The following is a 15,384-nucleotide window of genomic DNA, read 5'->3' as shown; positions in this document are numbered from 1 at the left end:
TACTTCGTGTTTTACAAATTGAAAGTTTGTGGCCACCTGCGTCGAGCAGATCTGTCAGTGCCATTTTTCCAACAGCACATTTTTCTCTGTGTCACGTTTTTGTCATTCTCGCAATATTTCTGCCATTTGCCCATGTCCCCCTTTCTCTGCTCACATCTAGTTACCTGCCTGCTCTAACACATAGACTCAACAGGAATGGTTATTGTGCACCCCTTTTTTGGAACAGAAGTTGGAGGAATCAGACACGGGTCGCTGCCTTCAGAGTATAATTGTTCCAACACTAATTTTGAGAAATTCAGTACAAGTTCATTTTTTCAGTATACATTTATTTGTTACTATGTTCCAGTGGCTGAAGTAGGCACTTAAAATACATATAAACTCATATATTCTTACCAAGAGCCCTTTGAGATAGAGACTGTTATTACCCGCATTGTACAAGGGGAGAGACTGAGGTATTGAGACATTGTCACTTACTTGCTAGAGAACATACAATAATCAGCGGGGCCAGGAAGCTGCTTTCAGAGCCTCTGCATTTAATCTGATCTCAGGCAGTTGTGACCTTCGCCGTTCTTTCTGATGGAGAAATTATTGCTCAAGTCTGCCTCAAATCTGCTTTTTGGGGCAGGTTAAGGGGTGCCTGTCCCTGGTTGTTGTAAAATCCTGTGCAGGAGGGATTTGCACCCAGGCCTGGGGCAGGTGGGAGGGACAGCTTCTTGCTGGTTTGAAAAAAACAAAACAAAAAACGAGGACCCTTCCCCCGACCCACTGGTTGCAGAGTCACAGGGGATTTCCAAGCATAAGGTAGGCTCTCTTGAAAGCAGTTTAATAGCTGGAGAAAGAAATGACCCATTTCTCTGTTTTGTTTTGTTTTTTCTTCTTGCACAAGCAGGATATGTTTTTGTTAAGTGGATGCATGTTTTTTAAGTGAACCACGTGGAGGCTGGATTCCGGCCTGCTGATACCAAGTTTACTGCCTAGTAAAGAAGTCATTTCTCCATCTCCTGGTTTTCAGGGTCCGAAAACATGTGGTGAGCATCTTTGATGCAGGAAAATTTGTAAAACCAGTGCTTCAGGCTAGCAATTGGCAAATGAAATACAATTGTTGAAGCCTCCAGCTTTGAACTGTGGGGTGCTCCTTCCGCATGCGGAGAACGAAGGAGCAGGTTGGATGTCCGCTGTCACCTCCGGGCCCTGAGCCCAGAACCGCAGCGCCCCCTACCCCCCACCCCCTCGCATGCTTGAGGCCTCAGGGCCTGCAGATCGGCCTTCTGTTTTATTCCTAGTCTCCAGGACCAACTCTAATAAATGCTTATTCCTATGTTGTTATTTTTAAACTCCAAATGGTTATTTACCATTTTATTTGTGATAAGTGAAACCCTTTTGTACTGGGTATGAAAGAAATCAGTAAGTAATTAACCCTCTCCCAGCCACGCCCCACCTGAGCTGCAGGCTGGGGAGGAAATGCCCTTTTTCCGCCTTGGCCCGGATTCTCCGACACCGGCGATCCACGGCCACCCTCACAAGTTTGTCCCACGAGGAGAGGAGTGTCCTTTGCGTGATGCTTCTCACCTTTTCCAGGGAACCCAGAGACAGCCCAGAGCCTGGCACGTGTTCCAAGCTGAGCCTCAGTCCCTGCGGTTTCCCCTCTCCTTCACCCCTACCCCTGCGGGTTCTGCTTAGCTCAGTGGATTTAGGAGAAGGGAGCGAGAGCCAGATTTTGTCTCAGAGAAACTTTCAGCTTTCACTTCTGCTCTCCCATGCTCAGGATACTTTTTCGTCTAGATTTTTGTTCTCTCAAAGTAGATTGAATTAAAGTTGTGGAAGGTAGGGGGGAGTTCTGTGTCTGACCTGGTGGCGGCTGTGTGTTCATTTCATAATGGCTTAGAGCTGTACGCTTAATGATTTGTGCACTTCTCAGTTTGTCCAATTTACCTGAACAACAAAGTGAAGAGTTTGTGATTTATTATGTGAGGACTATCAGCTCATCTGTTACCAAGATGCACAAAGTCCTGGGTTCAAGCCCCAGTACCACCATTTAAATAAACGAGTAAATCTAGTTACCTGCCCCCCGCAAAAACAAACAAACAAATAATAAAAAATAAAATATTTTTAAGAGGAAGGAAGGCGATACAAGAAGAGACAAATCCATTTTGACTGATGTGAAAATGGGAAGTCCAAGGGGAAAGTGCGCAGTGATTTTCCTTTTAGGTATTTACCCTGAAGAAACAAAGATGTGTGCAACACTTCAGTCATGTTAGTTGTGACGACAGTGAAAAATCGGAAACAATTAAACGTTAAGTAACAGTTAAATAAATGATGGCACAACCAAAAATGGAATGCAACTCTGCCATTAAAAAAGTATGCCGTAAATGTTTATTAAAGCCACTTATAAAAGCATAGTGCCATCCCACTTTTTAAAGTATGTATCATGTATATGTGCATAGAAAATAATCAGAAAGAATGGACATCATAATATTAACAGTGATACTTGAGGTTAAGAATTGTGGGTGACTTTTATTACCTTTTATTATTACCTTATCTAAGTTTTTTCCTGCAATGAGCAGGTCACATTAGCACAAGCCCATTAAGAGAGGAAGCGCATGTGTGGGCCAGCAGTCTGGGTTCAGCCCCCTCCCCAGGGTCTCTCCTGCTCCATCCCCACATCCCCATCCCTGCTGGTCCAGGGGAGGCTAGGACCTGTGCCGGGTGCTCTCTCACAGTTCCGCCTTCACAACCAGCAAAAAGTCATCGAGGATCCCAGGAGCACGTACCAATACGGAATCTCAAATTCAGAGAGGGCTGACCTCCCTTCAGCTTTCCCGATGCTCAAATCACGTTTGCAAAGGGCGGCCTCTCCTCTTTCATGGGTCTGTCTGCAACACATGGGCTGGGAGGGCTGTTTTGCCTCTACCTGGGGATCTCACAGAGCTTTCCTTTAGAGGTCAAGTTGTTCATTTTTCAGGATTCAGGTCACCCCTTCCACTTTATTTGAGGAATTCCTATCATCTGTATAATTTCACGCTTGGTTATTAAAAACAAGTCTGATCCTGTTTAACTACATCATACAACTCGGTAAAGTTTTCTAATTTTATTTCATTACCTTGTCGGGGCTCGGGGCGCAGTGATGGGTCTATCATAGGTGCTCAAGAAATAACTTGTTCCTTTGAGGTTTAAGACACAGGCTTCCATGCGTGAAGACAGAGGCCTCCAGAAGAAAAGAACTATATATTGTGGAGGACAAGCCCTGAGCCTCTGCTGGGCCTCTGATCCAGCTGCTCCCCACCTCTGGGCTTTGTAAGATGGGGTAAAATTGAGCTGAGTGGGTGCCGAGGCCCTGCCAGCTCTAACAGCCTGGTGCTGAGAAGGCAGCTTGCGGTAGCTCTGGCTCCCTCCCTCCCCCAGTACGTGAGCACAGGGGTACTGGAACCCTTGCGGTGAACCGTCGATGTTACACAGTCTCGTTTTGCATCAATTAAAGCAAACACATAAAGAAAAAGTAACCGTTCCCACCCCATCCCCCATGAAAATAACAAGAATAGGAGTGAATACATAAGGACGCTGGAAAAAAACAAAAAGGAAGGACTCTCACTCTCTTCATTGGGCGAGTTCTCTGTTTGATGTCCTGTAGTGGCTGTCGCACGGGGCCCATCACCCTGTTAGATGTATCTCTCTGAAGGGCTGGGCTTGCCTCCCTGTCTGGCCACCGGCCTGAAAGAGAGGCAGGTGACGGCCATTGTGGCCTGGAACGCAATACAGCATCCACCCATGTCTACCCACCCTCCACCAGCCTCCCAGCCTTCTGGGCTCTGAGGACTTGTCCCTGGGGCACCAGCATGGGACTGGGTGAATGACCTCAGCCACCTGGCCAAGTGCTTTCCTTGTGCCATCTTGTTTAATCCTCACGGCAAACTGAGGGGTAGCCACTAGGGAGGAGAGGTTAGAGGACGTGCCCAAGGTCACGCAACTAGGAGATGGTGGAGCCAGGACTGAGCCCAGTTAACCCAGCTTCCTGGAAACTTTGTCAAGGTGAAAGGAGGTGAGAGAAGCAGACTGATAACCAATCATCACCTGACCTGGTTCTCGGCCCCCGGGAGGATGGCAGAGATAGGGGAGGATGTGAACGAACCCCCACAGTCAGACAAGCAGAGATGCTTTACCTAAAAGTCCCTTGACAACCCAAATTTGATGTCACACTAAAAATGTTAACTCACTCCTGGGCTAGCACCTTCTAAATGGGCTGATTCATCCTGTGTGTCATGTCTACACACACTGTCCTCCAAAGCCTCTCTGTTGAAGCTGAGCTGCCTTTGGTCATCACTGAGTTATATAAACTTGGGTGTGTGAATTCCTCATTTGTTTGATCTACACGGCTTTGTATTTCAGGGCAGAGTTTTATTCTCACTTATTCATTTCAAAATGAGAATTTTTCAAAAAGATGGAGATAAGGGATAATTCTCCTCCAAAAGCTCCCAACTGTACCTCAAATATTGACATTGCTAAAAACCCCTCTCTGCTTTTAAAGAGTCTTTATCCCCTTGGTAGATCACCTCTAGTATAGGCACTGGAAATTCATTACATTTCCAGTGTTAAAAATAAAGATGTATTAGGCACCAAACTTGTGTTCCCACAGAGAAATATCAAGTATCAAGAAATGATATTGACATCAAGAAATAGCAAGAGAAATGCCAATATACCACCGTGAAATGCAAACCCCAGGTATAAAACTTGAAGTATGTTCATCTGGTGAAAGGAACTGATGAATATGGTAGGTTATCCTTAACCCGTTCCTGCCCCAGCCCCCAGCCACAGGAAGGAGCCTGGGCTTTGGATGGAAGTTGTAGCTTTACTGCTTGGGGGCCGTATGGCCTTGGACAAGCCATTAAATGTCCTTGGTTTCCTCATCTGTAAAATGGTGGTCACAGTAACTACTTTAACGGTTGTTATGAAACTTGAAACTTAAAAAATATGTGTACATATATATGTATATATACATAAAGCACGTAACAGGTGCCCTTTAGAATTTCATCGAATGGTTGTTATTACTATTGACAATCAGACTGTAATGTCTCTGTGACCTTGGGTAGGTTTCGTGATCTCTGAACCAGTGATCTGTGAGACGGCCCTGTGGCATTTCCCCCATGGGGTGGCTGTGAGGATAAGCCAGATCCTGAGTGTACCACCCATTACAGCGCTGGGTGGGCGAGAGTGGGCGCTTTGCTAGACGTTAGTGCTGGGCGGCCTAAGCTCTGAGGGGAGAGACTGAGGCCTCGCTTCCAGACACTGCCTTTTGTTTTTGTCTTTTTCCTGATCATTTCAGAATGAATGGAGCTGGATGGGGGAGTCACTTGAACTGCTGGGTGCTAACTGCCCCTCCTCCTGGTCCCCCCTTTCTTCCACTCCAGGCCGTGGCGGCAGATCAAGGCGCTGTGTTGCCACAGGGTAGTTAGGAACGGAGGCCATTACCTATCTAGTTCGGGTGATAAAACTCTCTCAAAAAAACTAGACCAAACAAGTAGGAAAAAAAAAAGTTTTCTTAAGAAAACCCAGCTGGAATCATACAGTGAAAGAGACCTCAGGTCTTTTGAGGAGCTAGGATTAACTGGGGGAATTCTTCAGATGGGTTTTTTGATGCTGGGCCAAATGGGACAGTTTTCTGAAGTCACACTGCTCTCCCCGTCAGCCCAACTGGGGCCTCCATTTTCTCCCCCATGTCAGCCTTCTCCATCTCTCTGTTCAGGCAGCAAGCTGAGTCTGCCATGGCCTCCCTCTGGGAAAGGAGTTCCCACCATCTGCTGCCTGGGAAGCAAGGACATGTGCCCAGTGCTGCCCGGGGCCAGCAGGCCCAGGGGTTACAAGAGACTCACCTGGGACATTTGCAGACACGTCTTCGGTTCCCTGGATAAAGGAAAAGAAGGGGTAAATTGACTGCTCCACCACAACCAATAGTCCCCAAATACGGTTTCTCCTTTTTCTCTATTTATTTAGGATTATAACTCTTTTTTTTCCTAGCGAGGTTACGACTATTTTATTTAAAGCAAACAATAACTACACTGACATGATAAAAAACATTTATCGTAATAAGGTAAACTTGTAAAATGACATGAGTACATAATGATGATTGCCACTGTAAAGAAGATTAATTTATATTATAAAGAAATAAGCTATAAAGAAAGCATGGTATATTTATATTCCATGGTTTTAATAATAATTGTTTAAAAAATTAAAAATTGAAGTATATCGATTTACAACATTGTGTTAGTTTCAGGTGTACAGCAAAATGATTCCACTATATATATATTTTTTTCAGATTCTTTTCCATTACAGGCTATTACAAGATATTGAATATAGTTCACTGTGCTGTACAGTAAACAGGATTATAAGTCTTGAGAGTTATGGGGCTTCTTTCCCATCTCTCTTCACATCAATTTAAAAAACATTGCAAATACAGATGTGGGTTCGTACACTTACCTGCGTGGGCTCCAAAGCGCGGTGCGGGAACTCGCGGGGAGGGGGCAAGTACAAACCACAGCCGGTTGTGGTTTGGGCCCAGCCCTCCTGGAATCTGGTCCCAGGGCCACAGCGGCCCCCCCTTTCCCTAGCCCCCTCTCCCCCAGGGCATTTTCAGTGAGCCCAGACCTGTGCGCTGGCCTAATGGAACGCCCCACCCCCGCTGCTGCCGCTCTGCGGATAGGACAGCCTTCTTAAAAACCTCCAGGGGAATGGAAGGAGCAGCGGGGAGAGGTTTCCCCGCGTTCTCTCTCTAGGAAAGAAACAGACTGTGCCTGGCCCTGCGGTGCAGCTCAGAGTCCCAGAAATCCCATCCCCAACTCCCAGCAGGGGCGGCCTGGGTGGAAGCGGGGCAGACCCTCCCCGCCGAGATCCTCTAGGACTTACTGCGGTTGCAGATGACGGTGATGACTAGTGACAGAAGGAGGATGGCGCAGGTCCCAGCCAGGGGCGCCCAGATGTAGAGATCACAGGCGAAGTCCATGCCACTTGTATCTAGTGACAACACAAGATGCCGAATGTAGGAGCGGACCAGGATCCCCCACCCGACCCTGCCGGCCCCGGCACGTCCTTCTCCCGGCTCCTGGTCTCAGTTTCCCCACCACTCAGCCTGGCCTCGGCTCCACCCCCGGGATCAGGGCTGCCCGCTCGCGTGGGCCTTCCCCGCACGCGCCTCACCTTTGCTGCCCGCCGAGGGCCGGCATGCTTCTGGGCGCGGAGTCACGGGCAGCGACGCGTTGGTGGGCGCCCGCTTGGGTGGCGGCGTCGCCACTGTCGTGGTGGTGGGCTTCGCTGCAGAAGCAACAGAGCGAGGTTGGTGGCCAGGCTGGGGCGGTGCACGCGAACCCTCCCCACAGCTCCACGCGCCTTTGCCTAAGAGTTGCCTCCTCCCCGATTTTCCACTTAGGGCCCCGTATAGGGCCGCCCGCGCGGACCTCTGCGCTCAGGGCAGGGGAGATGGGGCGGGACCTGCTGGTCCGCGGAGCGCACCGGACGCCTCGGACAGGAATGCAGGAGTCCGCTCCCCTCCGTCCATCCTCTCTCCAGGGCCCAGCCAGAAACCTCGTGGGCTTGGGTTGATACCCGCATTTTACTGACAACCAAACGGAGGCTCAGTGAATTTAAGTAGCTTGCCCAGAGTCACGCAAGCACCCGAACCCGAGCCCAGCGCAGCCAGACCTAAAAAGGCAACTTCAGTTCCTACCCAGCTGCACTCTAGCCTCAGTTTCCTTCTCTGTGAAATGGGAACAAGATCGAAGTAGCCCCCGGGGAGCTAAGAGGCTCGAAAGCGAGGCATCCTTGTGAAAAATGGGTTCAGACGTGAGCCCCAGACCCTACACCTAGAGGTGCCGTGTCCCCGGCGCCCGGACCTGGCAAGAAGACTTGCACGAGTTTGCTGAAGTGCATAACCGAGTTGATGAAGACCGAGCAGAAATAGTAGCCTTGGTCCTTCTCGCGGAAGCGGTGCAGCGTGAGCTGGAAGTTGGAGTCCCTGGTCTTCTTGGCGGAGATGTAGTTGGTGTTCAGCCCCTCGGCCATCTTGGACCGGCTGCTGGAGATGTACGCCAGGAATGTGGGTCCGGAGGCGGCCTCGGGCTTCTGGTAGAGCCAGGAGCAGCCCGAAGTCTGGCCGGGCTGCAGCACCTCGCAGTCCAGCTTCACCTGCTCGCCCAGGTGAGCCTGCACCTTCTCTGGCGACATCCGGAACAAGTGAGACCCGAGGGCGGTGTCGGTATCTGCAGGGGGCAGGCAGCGAGGCTGAGCCCGGAGCCCCGCGCCCCACTGCCCGCCTGGCCCCCGCCCTCCCCAGGGGTCGCAAACTCACTCAGCAGCCAGGCCAGCGGCAGCAGCAGGGCGGTCACGGGCGAGGCCATGGCGCGCTCCCCGCCGTGCGCTTCGGCTCGAAGCTCGGAGCTCGGAGGCGCGCAGGAGCCGGTGGGACGCCGAGGGGGGAAGTTGCGCCCTTCGACTGGCCGCCGAGGCCGATTTCGCGTTCGGAGGATGTGATGTCACCCGAAGCCCCACCGCGGAGAGAGTCGCCCTCCTTTTCGCCGTTGTCACCCTCCAGCCCAGCGGAGCCGGAGGGTGAACCGGAGCCGTCGAGGCAGCCTTGCCAGGAAGCTGGGGACGGTTGAGAGCTGCGGGTTTGGGACAGGGAAAAGGGCTTGGAAATGGCCCTTAAAATGGCTCTCTTGTGGGAGTGACAAAGTCAGGATAGAGATGAGACATTTCAAGACATGAGGGTGAGAGAAGGCAGGAAAGGAGACATGAGAGTCCACTTCGTTGCCCTCGCTCGAAGTGGCCCTAGCACTGACGCCCTGGGGCCTAGGGTCCGCAGGGTGGCACCGTGGGCTGAGAAGGGTCAGTGACGGGCCCACCTCTCGGGCACTGCGCAGGGGAGTCCGAGCGCTCACGGAGGGAGGACCTTCTCCCTTCCACTGAGGAGACATCCACTGGGCAGCCTCCACCAAAGCCTTGTGTGGGACCTGCGTGCTCTGGTGACCGCACCCTTCGGGCTTTCTCTCAGCCGGGAAACCTCAGCACACAGCCTCATTCCTTCCTGAGGCCACTGCAGCAGCCTCCCCACCAGTCCCTCTCCTGGCCAGTCCCCCAGCCACCCGCTGTGAACATTATTCTCCTAAAGGGGACCCGATGGTGTCACTCCCACAGCCTCCCACGACCTGCAGGACCGCGTGGAAGCTAAACGCTGGCTTGGCTCAGAGCCTTTGGGTGCTGGCTCCTCCCAGCCTCCGCCCAGTTCCCTGCCCTGATCTTTCCGAACCATGTGCGGCTGCATTCCCATGGGGTTTGAGATTACCTAAACTCTGGGCTCCTCTTGCCTACAATGCTATTCTACTTAAGCCTCGGGGTCAGCTCCCTTGCTGTGGGACTTGGACCTCAGTTCCCTGTATCCCAGCTCTGGGTGATGGGCGGGGACTGGTATACAGCCCGGGTGAATTCGTGGGTGGAGCCGGTTTTCCCTCTCTGACCCTGGCAGGCACGTGCTTTCTTCCTTCTTGTCTGCTGCTGTCCTGAAACCTTACACTCCCCATAGTGGGTGCCCCCTTCCCATTTCTTCAGGGTCTTTCCCACTTTGCATCCTATAGTGGGTGCACTTCATGCTGCTGCTGCTTGATTCTAGAGTCAAGCCACCTTGGCATTATCTCTTTCATGTGTCTTTCCTACCCGAGAGTTCTGCGTGAGGGGACTGTGTCCCAGACACCCCCCGGATGTCACATGTCACATCACAGCTTGGACTGAGCTGCGTTTGCGGAACTGGATCTGAACTTAAATTTCGGATGGGCTTTTTTTTTTTTTTTTTTTTTACTTTGATTTCAATGCACACCCATCCTGCTCCGCCCAAAGCATCCAAGGTACTTACTCTAACATGAACTGTTTAACATTTTATATTTAGAAATGGTTTTTAAAGTGTCTTTTAAATTACAGAAGTTACATATATATATATATATATATATATATATATATATATATATATATATGTATTTTTTTTTAATGGAGATACTGGCGATTGAATACAGGACCTCGTTCATACTAAGCATGCACTCTACCACTGAGCTCCACCTGCTCCCACCCCTAGGCAATATATATTTTTTAAAAACTTCAGACAGTGCGAAAAAGTGTATGGGGAAATTTTCCTGTCTCAATTCTCTTCACCATCATTCATTCATTCTCAAGAGAAAACCACTGTTGCAGTTAAGTGTGTCCCTCAGAAACACCTGTATAGATGTTTATACATAATTTTAGCACATGTGTTTGTGCTACGCATGTACTTTTTGCAGCTTGCCTTTCTTATCTGACAGTAGAAGAAGAAGGAAAGTTTTTCATGTTAGCACATGTAGATTGACCCCATACTTCTAAAGGGGTACATTTAAAAAAATTTTTTTAAAGTTTTTAAAGGAACTCATTTTAAATGGTTGTTCCATAATTTCACTTTCCTGTAATAGACATTTGAGCAGTTTCTCAGTTTTTGCAGGTACTAGTAAGGCTGTAGTAACTTATCTGTATCATTGAGGACTTACTTGCACATGTGCATGTAACATTTTCAAATGGAAGACTAGGGAGGTTGGGGAAGGAAGATCCTTTGTAATGATGGATATGACTCTGTGTGTGTGTCCCTGGCTTTGTAGACAGAGTGCTGTCTTAACTCACACGAATGAGGGTGATGAGGAAATGACCAAGTCCAGATAGGCCACCGATATGGCAATCTTTAGTTTTGGCGGGGGGGGGGGGGGTTCTGTTTTTTTTTAATTGAAGTATGATCAGTTCACAATGTGTCAATTTCTGGCATACAGCATAATGTTTCAGTCATACATATGCATATATAGTTTCATATTCTTTTTCATTATAGGTTACTACAAAATATTGAATATAGTTCCCTGGGCTATACAGTAGGACATTATTGTTTATCTATTTTATATATAGTAGTTAGTATCTGCAAATCTTGAACTCCCAGTTTATCCCTTCCCACCTCCTTTCCCTGCTGGTAACCATAAGCTTTTTCTCTATGTCTGTGAGTCTCTTTCTGTTTTGTAAATAAGTTCATTTGTGTCTTTTTTTTTTTTTTTTTTTTAGATTCCACATATGAGTGGTATCATATGGTATTTTTCTTTCTCTTTCTGGCTAACTTCACTCAGAATGACGATCTCCAGGTCCATCCATGTTGCTGCAAATGGCATTATTTTATTCTTTTCTATTGCTGAGTAGTATTCCACTGAATAAATATACCACTACTTCTTTACCCAGTCACCTGTCGATGGGTATTTAGGTTGTTTCTCTGTCTTGACAGGGCAGTCTTTGTTTTAGAGAGTTTTGCCTATTTTGCTTCTCCTCTATTCCCACTGCAGGAGGAGAACTAAATGGCCCTTCTGGCCAACGGTTGCAATTGGGAGGGTGGTAAAGAGGATGGCCAGCCACGAAGGTAAAGGAGTCAAAGTCACCCTGTAGATATTTGGATCTTGGGAACCAGGTCCCTGAGTACGATGATGGCCAGATTCTGGGGGGGCAATGCTTGAGAACAGAATCGTCCTGTCAGTCTCCTCCCAGAAGTGAGCTGCAGCTGGCTTGGAGGTCTTCCAGCCTGGCAGCTAAGAGAAGTGTCAGCCAGGGGGGTGGCAGCCCCTTTGTGCAGAGCTCAACAAAGGGTGGCGGGGGGATGTCAAACCCACCAAGAAGACTTTGTGACCCCAATGATATTTTTCACAGAAGCGGTAGATTCTCAGTGTAACCACAGTGACATCCGCCCTGCAGCAGACAGGAGACCAGATGCAGCTGTGCAGGCTCTGGGGATGCTTGTTTGCCGTAGGGCCAGGTGTGCGGAGGGCTGGGTGGGGCCTGCCAGGTAAGCTCCCACACCCCCGCACTGCGGCACTCACATGGGGTGGCTTGAAAAAGTGGAGACAGCAGCACTCTGTCCCCACTTTATTTTTAAAGACATCCAGAGAGAGAGAGAGAGATGGTAAGAGAGTAGCCAGTTTCTACGCTGAATTTAAACAGGTCTTTGTTTTTCTCAAGGTGTATGTTCTTAAAAGGTGGAAATACTTTTAGTTTATGCTAATTAAAGACCTATTCAGAATGCGTACCTGGGCAGGGCAGGGGTAGGAAATTAATCAGCGCTCTGGAGACACCGACTCGGGGACAACCTGGAATCATGTCACTGGAATTTGCCAGCCGTCTCCCCTTGCTTGTCCAGGTCTATGGAAATGTTACTGTCTCCTTGTTTGGGTCTAGAAAGGTCTTTGAACTCTGGAGTCATCAGGGCCTTGCTTTCTCAATCACAAATACCTGTTGATTCTATCTCACCTCTGCCATTCCCACTTTTCTCCATCCTAGACCCCCAGGTTCATCGAGGATCCCCTACTGTCATCTCTTGCCTGGACTTTTGTAGTGGCCTCCTAACTGGCCACTCTGCCTCCACTCTAGTTTCTTCCAGTGCTTCTGGTCTCTTCCAGTGAAAATCTCATCCTGCCCTCCTCATGCTCCAGCCCACAAGGGCTTCCCATGGTCCCTAGGAGGACATTCGGTGATCCCGAATGTTGTCTGAGGCTCTGCTCACTCAGCTCTGCAGCTGCATCTGCATCCTCTCCTGCTCACCCTCTCCACACCTCCTAGGCTTGGTGTCTCTGTTTCTCCAAGGGACCCTGCTCCTTTCCACCTCGGTGCCCTTGAACATACTATTCCTTTCGTCTGGATTATTCTCAGCTCTGCTCTCTGGTTAGTAAACTCCTCTTCCTCAGCATCTCTTCCTTGTGGGGCTCAGCCCCTCCCCCTTTGCCCCACTCCCAGGCAGTATAGACCACATGCCTCTCGGGGTCACTTGGACCTTGGGCATCCCTGAACTGAAGCACTTATTCTGCACAGCACTGGTTTGTTTGCTTATCCAGCTTGATGACCAGACCCTTGGTCCCTTGAGGAAGAGACCTTGTCTCGTTCATGTTTATATGATGGTAAAACAAGGAGGAGGAAGGGGAGAAGGTAGATGCATTTAAAAGCGACATGAATATCACCCTGGATTTAGTAATGGAACCAGGTCTGAAATCAGGGGCTGGTTTGTTGGGGTCTATTCTTGGATCTGTGTCTTGAAGGTCCATTCTTGGAGCAGAGGCACTGAGGGTCTGACTCTGTCAGCTAACAGGGTCCCAAACTATTTCACCTATGGAGAGAGCCTGGAGACAGTCTCTCTGCTTGAAACAGGGGCGTGGCTCAGGATTTCTCTTGGTGAAAGTGGAAGAAAGCTTGGTGCCCCTCCAGAGTCATGGCTCACATGGGGTTCCTCCCCTACAGTGATGGGAGGGCAGGCCAGAGACCGGAGCTGCCTGATCCCCAGTGTCACCACTGGACAGGAGCCTAGAGACATCAGAGTCAGGCCTGGTTCTGACTACAGGCCCTGGAAGATCAGAGGCTACCAAACACCCAGGAGGATGGAGTGTAAAGAGAGAGAGAGATTTTTAAAATTCCCATTCAAGATGCACTTACATACACGCTCAAAATTCAAAAAATATATAAGGATATGTAACTAAAATTGAGATGGGAGTTCAGAAGAAATGCAAATTATATAGCAATCTGAAAAAAGTTTTAAACAGAGAACAAGGAAGTGTAGAAAATGCAGAAATTAAACAAAGAACAACTGAATATGATAAATACTGAGCATACTGGAAATGAAAACTACATACAGTTTAGATATAAGCTAGGATGTACTTTAGATTGGACACTGTTGAAAGGATAATTAGTAAAATGGAAGCTACCGCTGAGGAATTCACAGAGACTTCAGTGCAGGGAGATAAAGACAGAAGCAGTTTGAAATCTGTTGAGATGTGGATCAGCACTGTGAAATATTTAACGGGATTTCAGAAAGAGGAGAACAAAGGGAATGTGGAGAAGGAAAGTTGGAACAGATCACGGCTGAAGATTTTCCACAATGAAAGACACAAGTGCTCTGATCAAAAGTGCTCCCAGAATGCCAAATAGGATAAATAAAAATATGTCCATTTTTGAATATATCAAGATGAACCACAGGAGAGGAAGGTATCCCAGAAGCCAGAAGAAGCTGGGATGATGTTTGAAATATGTTTGGGAGAGCCTTAGTCACAACTTGGAGAGCCTTACTCTCTCTTGCGGCAGAGAGAGTAAGAAGCTGATCTGTGATGGGAAAAACCCACACGTCTGTTGACGACTTGTATCGATGCTGTGTCATTCTCTGCTCTCAGTGCAGACACACGCTGGCTATAAAGTTGGGTTGGGTCAACTTTCTGCAGATCTTTATTGTCAAGAACATTGAAACAGAAGCATCTTGAATGCAACTGGAGAACCAGGACTTGGGGGCCCTGGGCTGGAGAGGCAGCCTCTGCAAGGGGGTAACAATGTAAGTCATGAAATTGGGTCTGATTGCAAAAGGAGGTAGAGTAGGCGGGGAGGAGCAGAAGAGGACATTGAATGTTTAGGGAAGGCGTATTTAAGGAGAGGGAAGGAAACTTTGGCAATGATTCAGGTGATGTAGGAACTTCAGGATGGGGCTCAAGAAGGTGGAAAGCCTTTATGGGGAGGTGGCTGCAGCAGGTTTGAGCTATAAGGGAGTTATGGGAGGACATTCAAACTTGGGACTGCAAGTCTGTGGCAGGAAGAGATTGTAAGCCTGTGTTTAGTGCCTCGCCCACAAAAAGGACACCCAACTCCACACAATTGTCAGTGGTCAACAGTGAAATGAGGAAGGCTCACAGGTAAGGAGGAAGGCAGGGGAGGGAGGCTGGGATGGGTGGGGTGTGGAGTTGAAGTAATGTTGGATGAAGTAACGCTGATGTCTGGATTTCATTTATTGCTCATTCACTTAAATATTTCTTCCATTCACTTTTTATAAAGTTATGAAAGCATCTGAACACAGAAAAAGAGAGCAAATAATATAAAATACCATATACTCCTCAGAAAACACTCCTTAAAACTAACGTGTTAGCGTTTTGTCATATTTGCTTCAGATGAATGTTACAGAAGCAATTGTACCATCCCCCCAAACCCTGCCTCCTTCCCAGAAGCAACGTTTGGGGTTTTGTCCATCAACTATGAAAGAAGGATGTTACATTTCCAGCCATGATTCTGGATTTGTCTATTTCTCCCTTTAACTCTGGTTTTTTGCCTTGCGTATTTTGAAGCTTTGTTATTGGGCACATACACATTTAGGATTGTCTGTCTTCTTGGCAGATTAACTCTTTTATCATTACAAAATGTCTCTTTTTTTTATTTTAGGGAAGAGGTAATTAGGTTTATTTATTTTTAGAGGAGGTACTGGAGAGTGAACCCAGGATGTCATGCATGCTAAGCAGGCACTCTACCACTGAGCTATACCCTCCCCACCAAAATGTCCCTCTT

General features: G+C 48.4%; 1 protein-coding gene across 1 annotated transcript; it reads right to left on the bottom strand.

The window, feature by feature from the left end:
* Positions 1-2,350: 2,350 nt before the first annotated feature.
* On the bottom strand, positions 2,351-9,041 carry CD8A (CD8 subunit alpha). The gene is made up of 6 exons (XM_010997855.3): positions 8,333-9,041; positions 7,878-8,243; positions 7,186-7,299; positions 6,895-7,002; positions 5,865-5,895; positions 2,351-3,708 (listed from the first exon to the last, which is right to left on the bottom strand). The coding sequence occupies exons 1-6, from the start codon at positions 8,379-8,381 to the stop codon at positions 3,657-3,659; spliced, it is 720 nt and encodes a 239-aa protein (XP_010996157.1). The 5' UTR covers positions 8,382-9,041; the 3' UTR covers positions 2,351-3,656.
* Between the last annotated feature and the right edge of the window lie 6,343 nt (positions 9,042-15,384).

This window comes from Camelus dromedarius, chromosome 33, assembly GCF_036321535.1.
Source record: "Camelus dromedarius isolate mCamDro1 chromosome 33, mCamDro1.pat, whole genome shotgun sequence".
In the NCBI taxonomy this organism is placed as follows: domain Eukaryota; kingdom Metazoa; phylum Chordata; class Mammalia; order Artiodactyla; family Camelidae; genus Camelus; species Camelus dromedarius.
Note: the sequence above shows the minus strand (reverse complement) of the source record. Positions and strands in the feature narration are given on the sequence as shown.

Bases quoted from the DNA above. Each gene is read 5' to 3' on its own strand.
- CD8A (XM_010997855.3), bottom strand. From the start codon at position 8,381: ATGGCCTCGCCCGTGACCGCCCTGCTGCTGCCGCTGGCCTGGCTGCTG. The intron at 5,896-6,894 runs GTAAGTCCTAGA...TCCTTTATCCAG, and splicing joins CACCGTCATCTGCAACCGCA to GGAACCGAAGACGTGTCTGC. The intron at 3,709-5,864 runs GTGAGTCTCTTG...CCTCTCTTTCAG, and splicing joins CGTGTCTGCAAATGTCCCAG to GCCGGTGGCCAGACAGGGAG.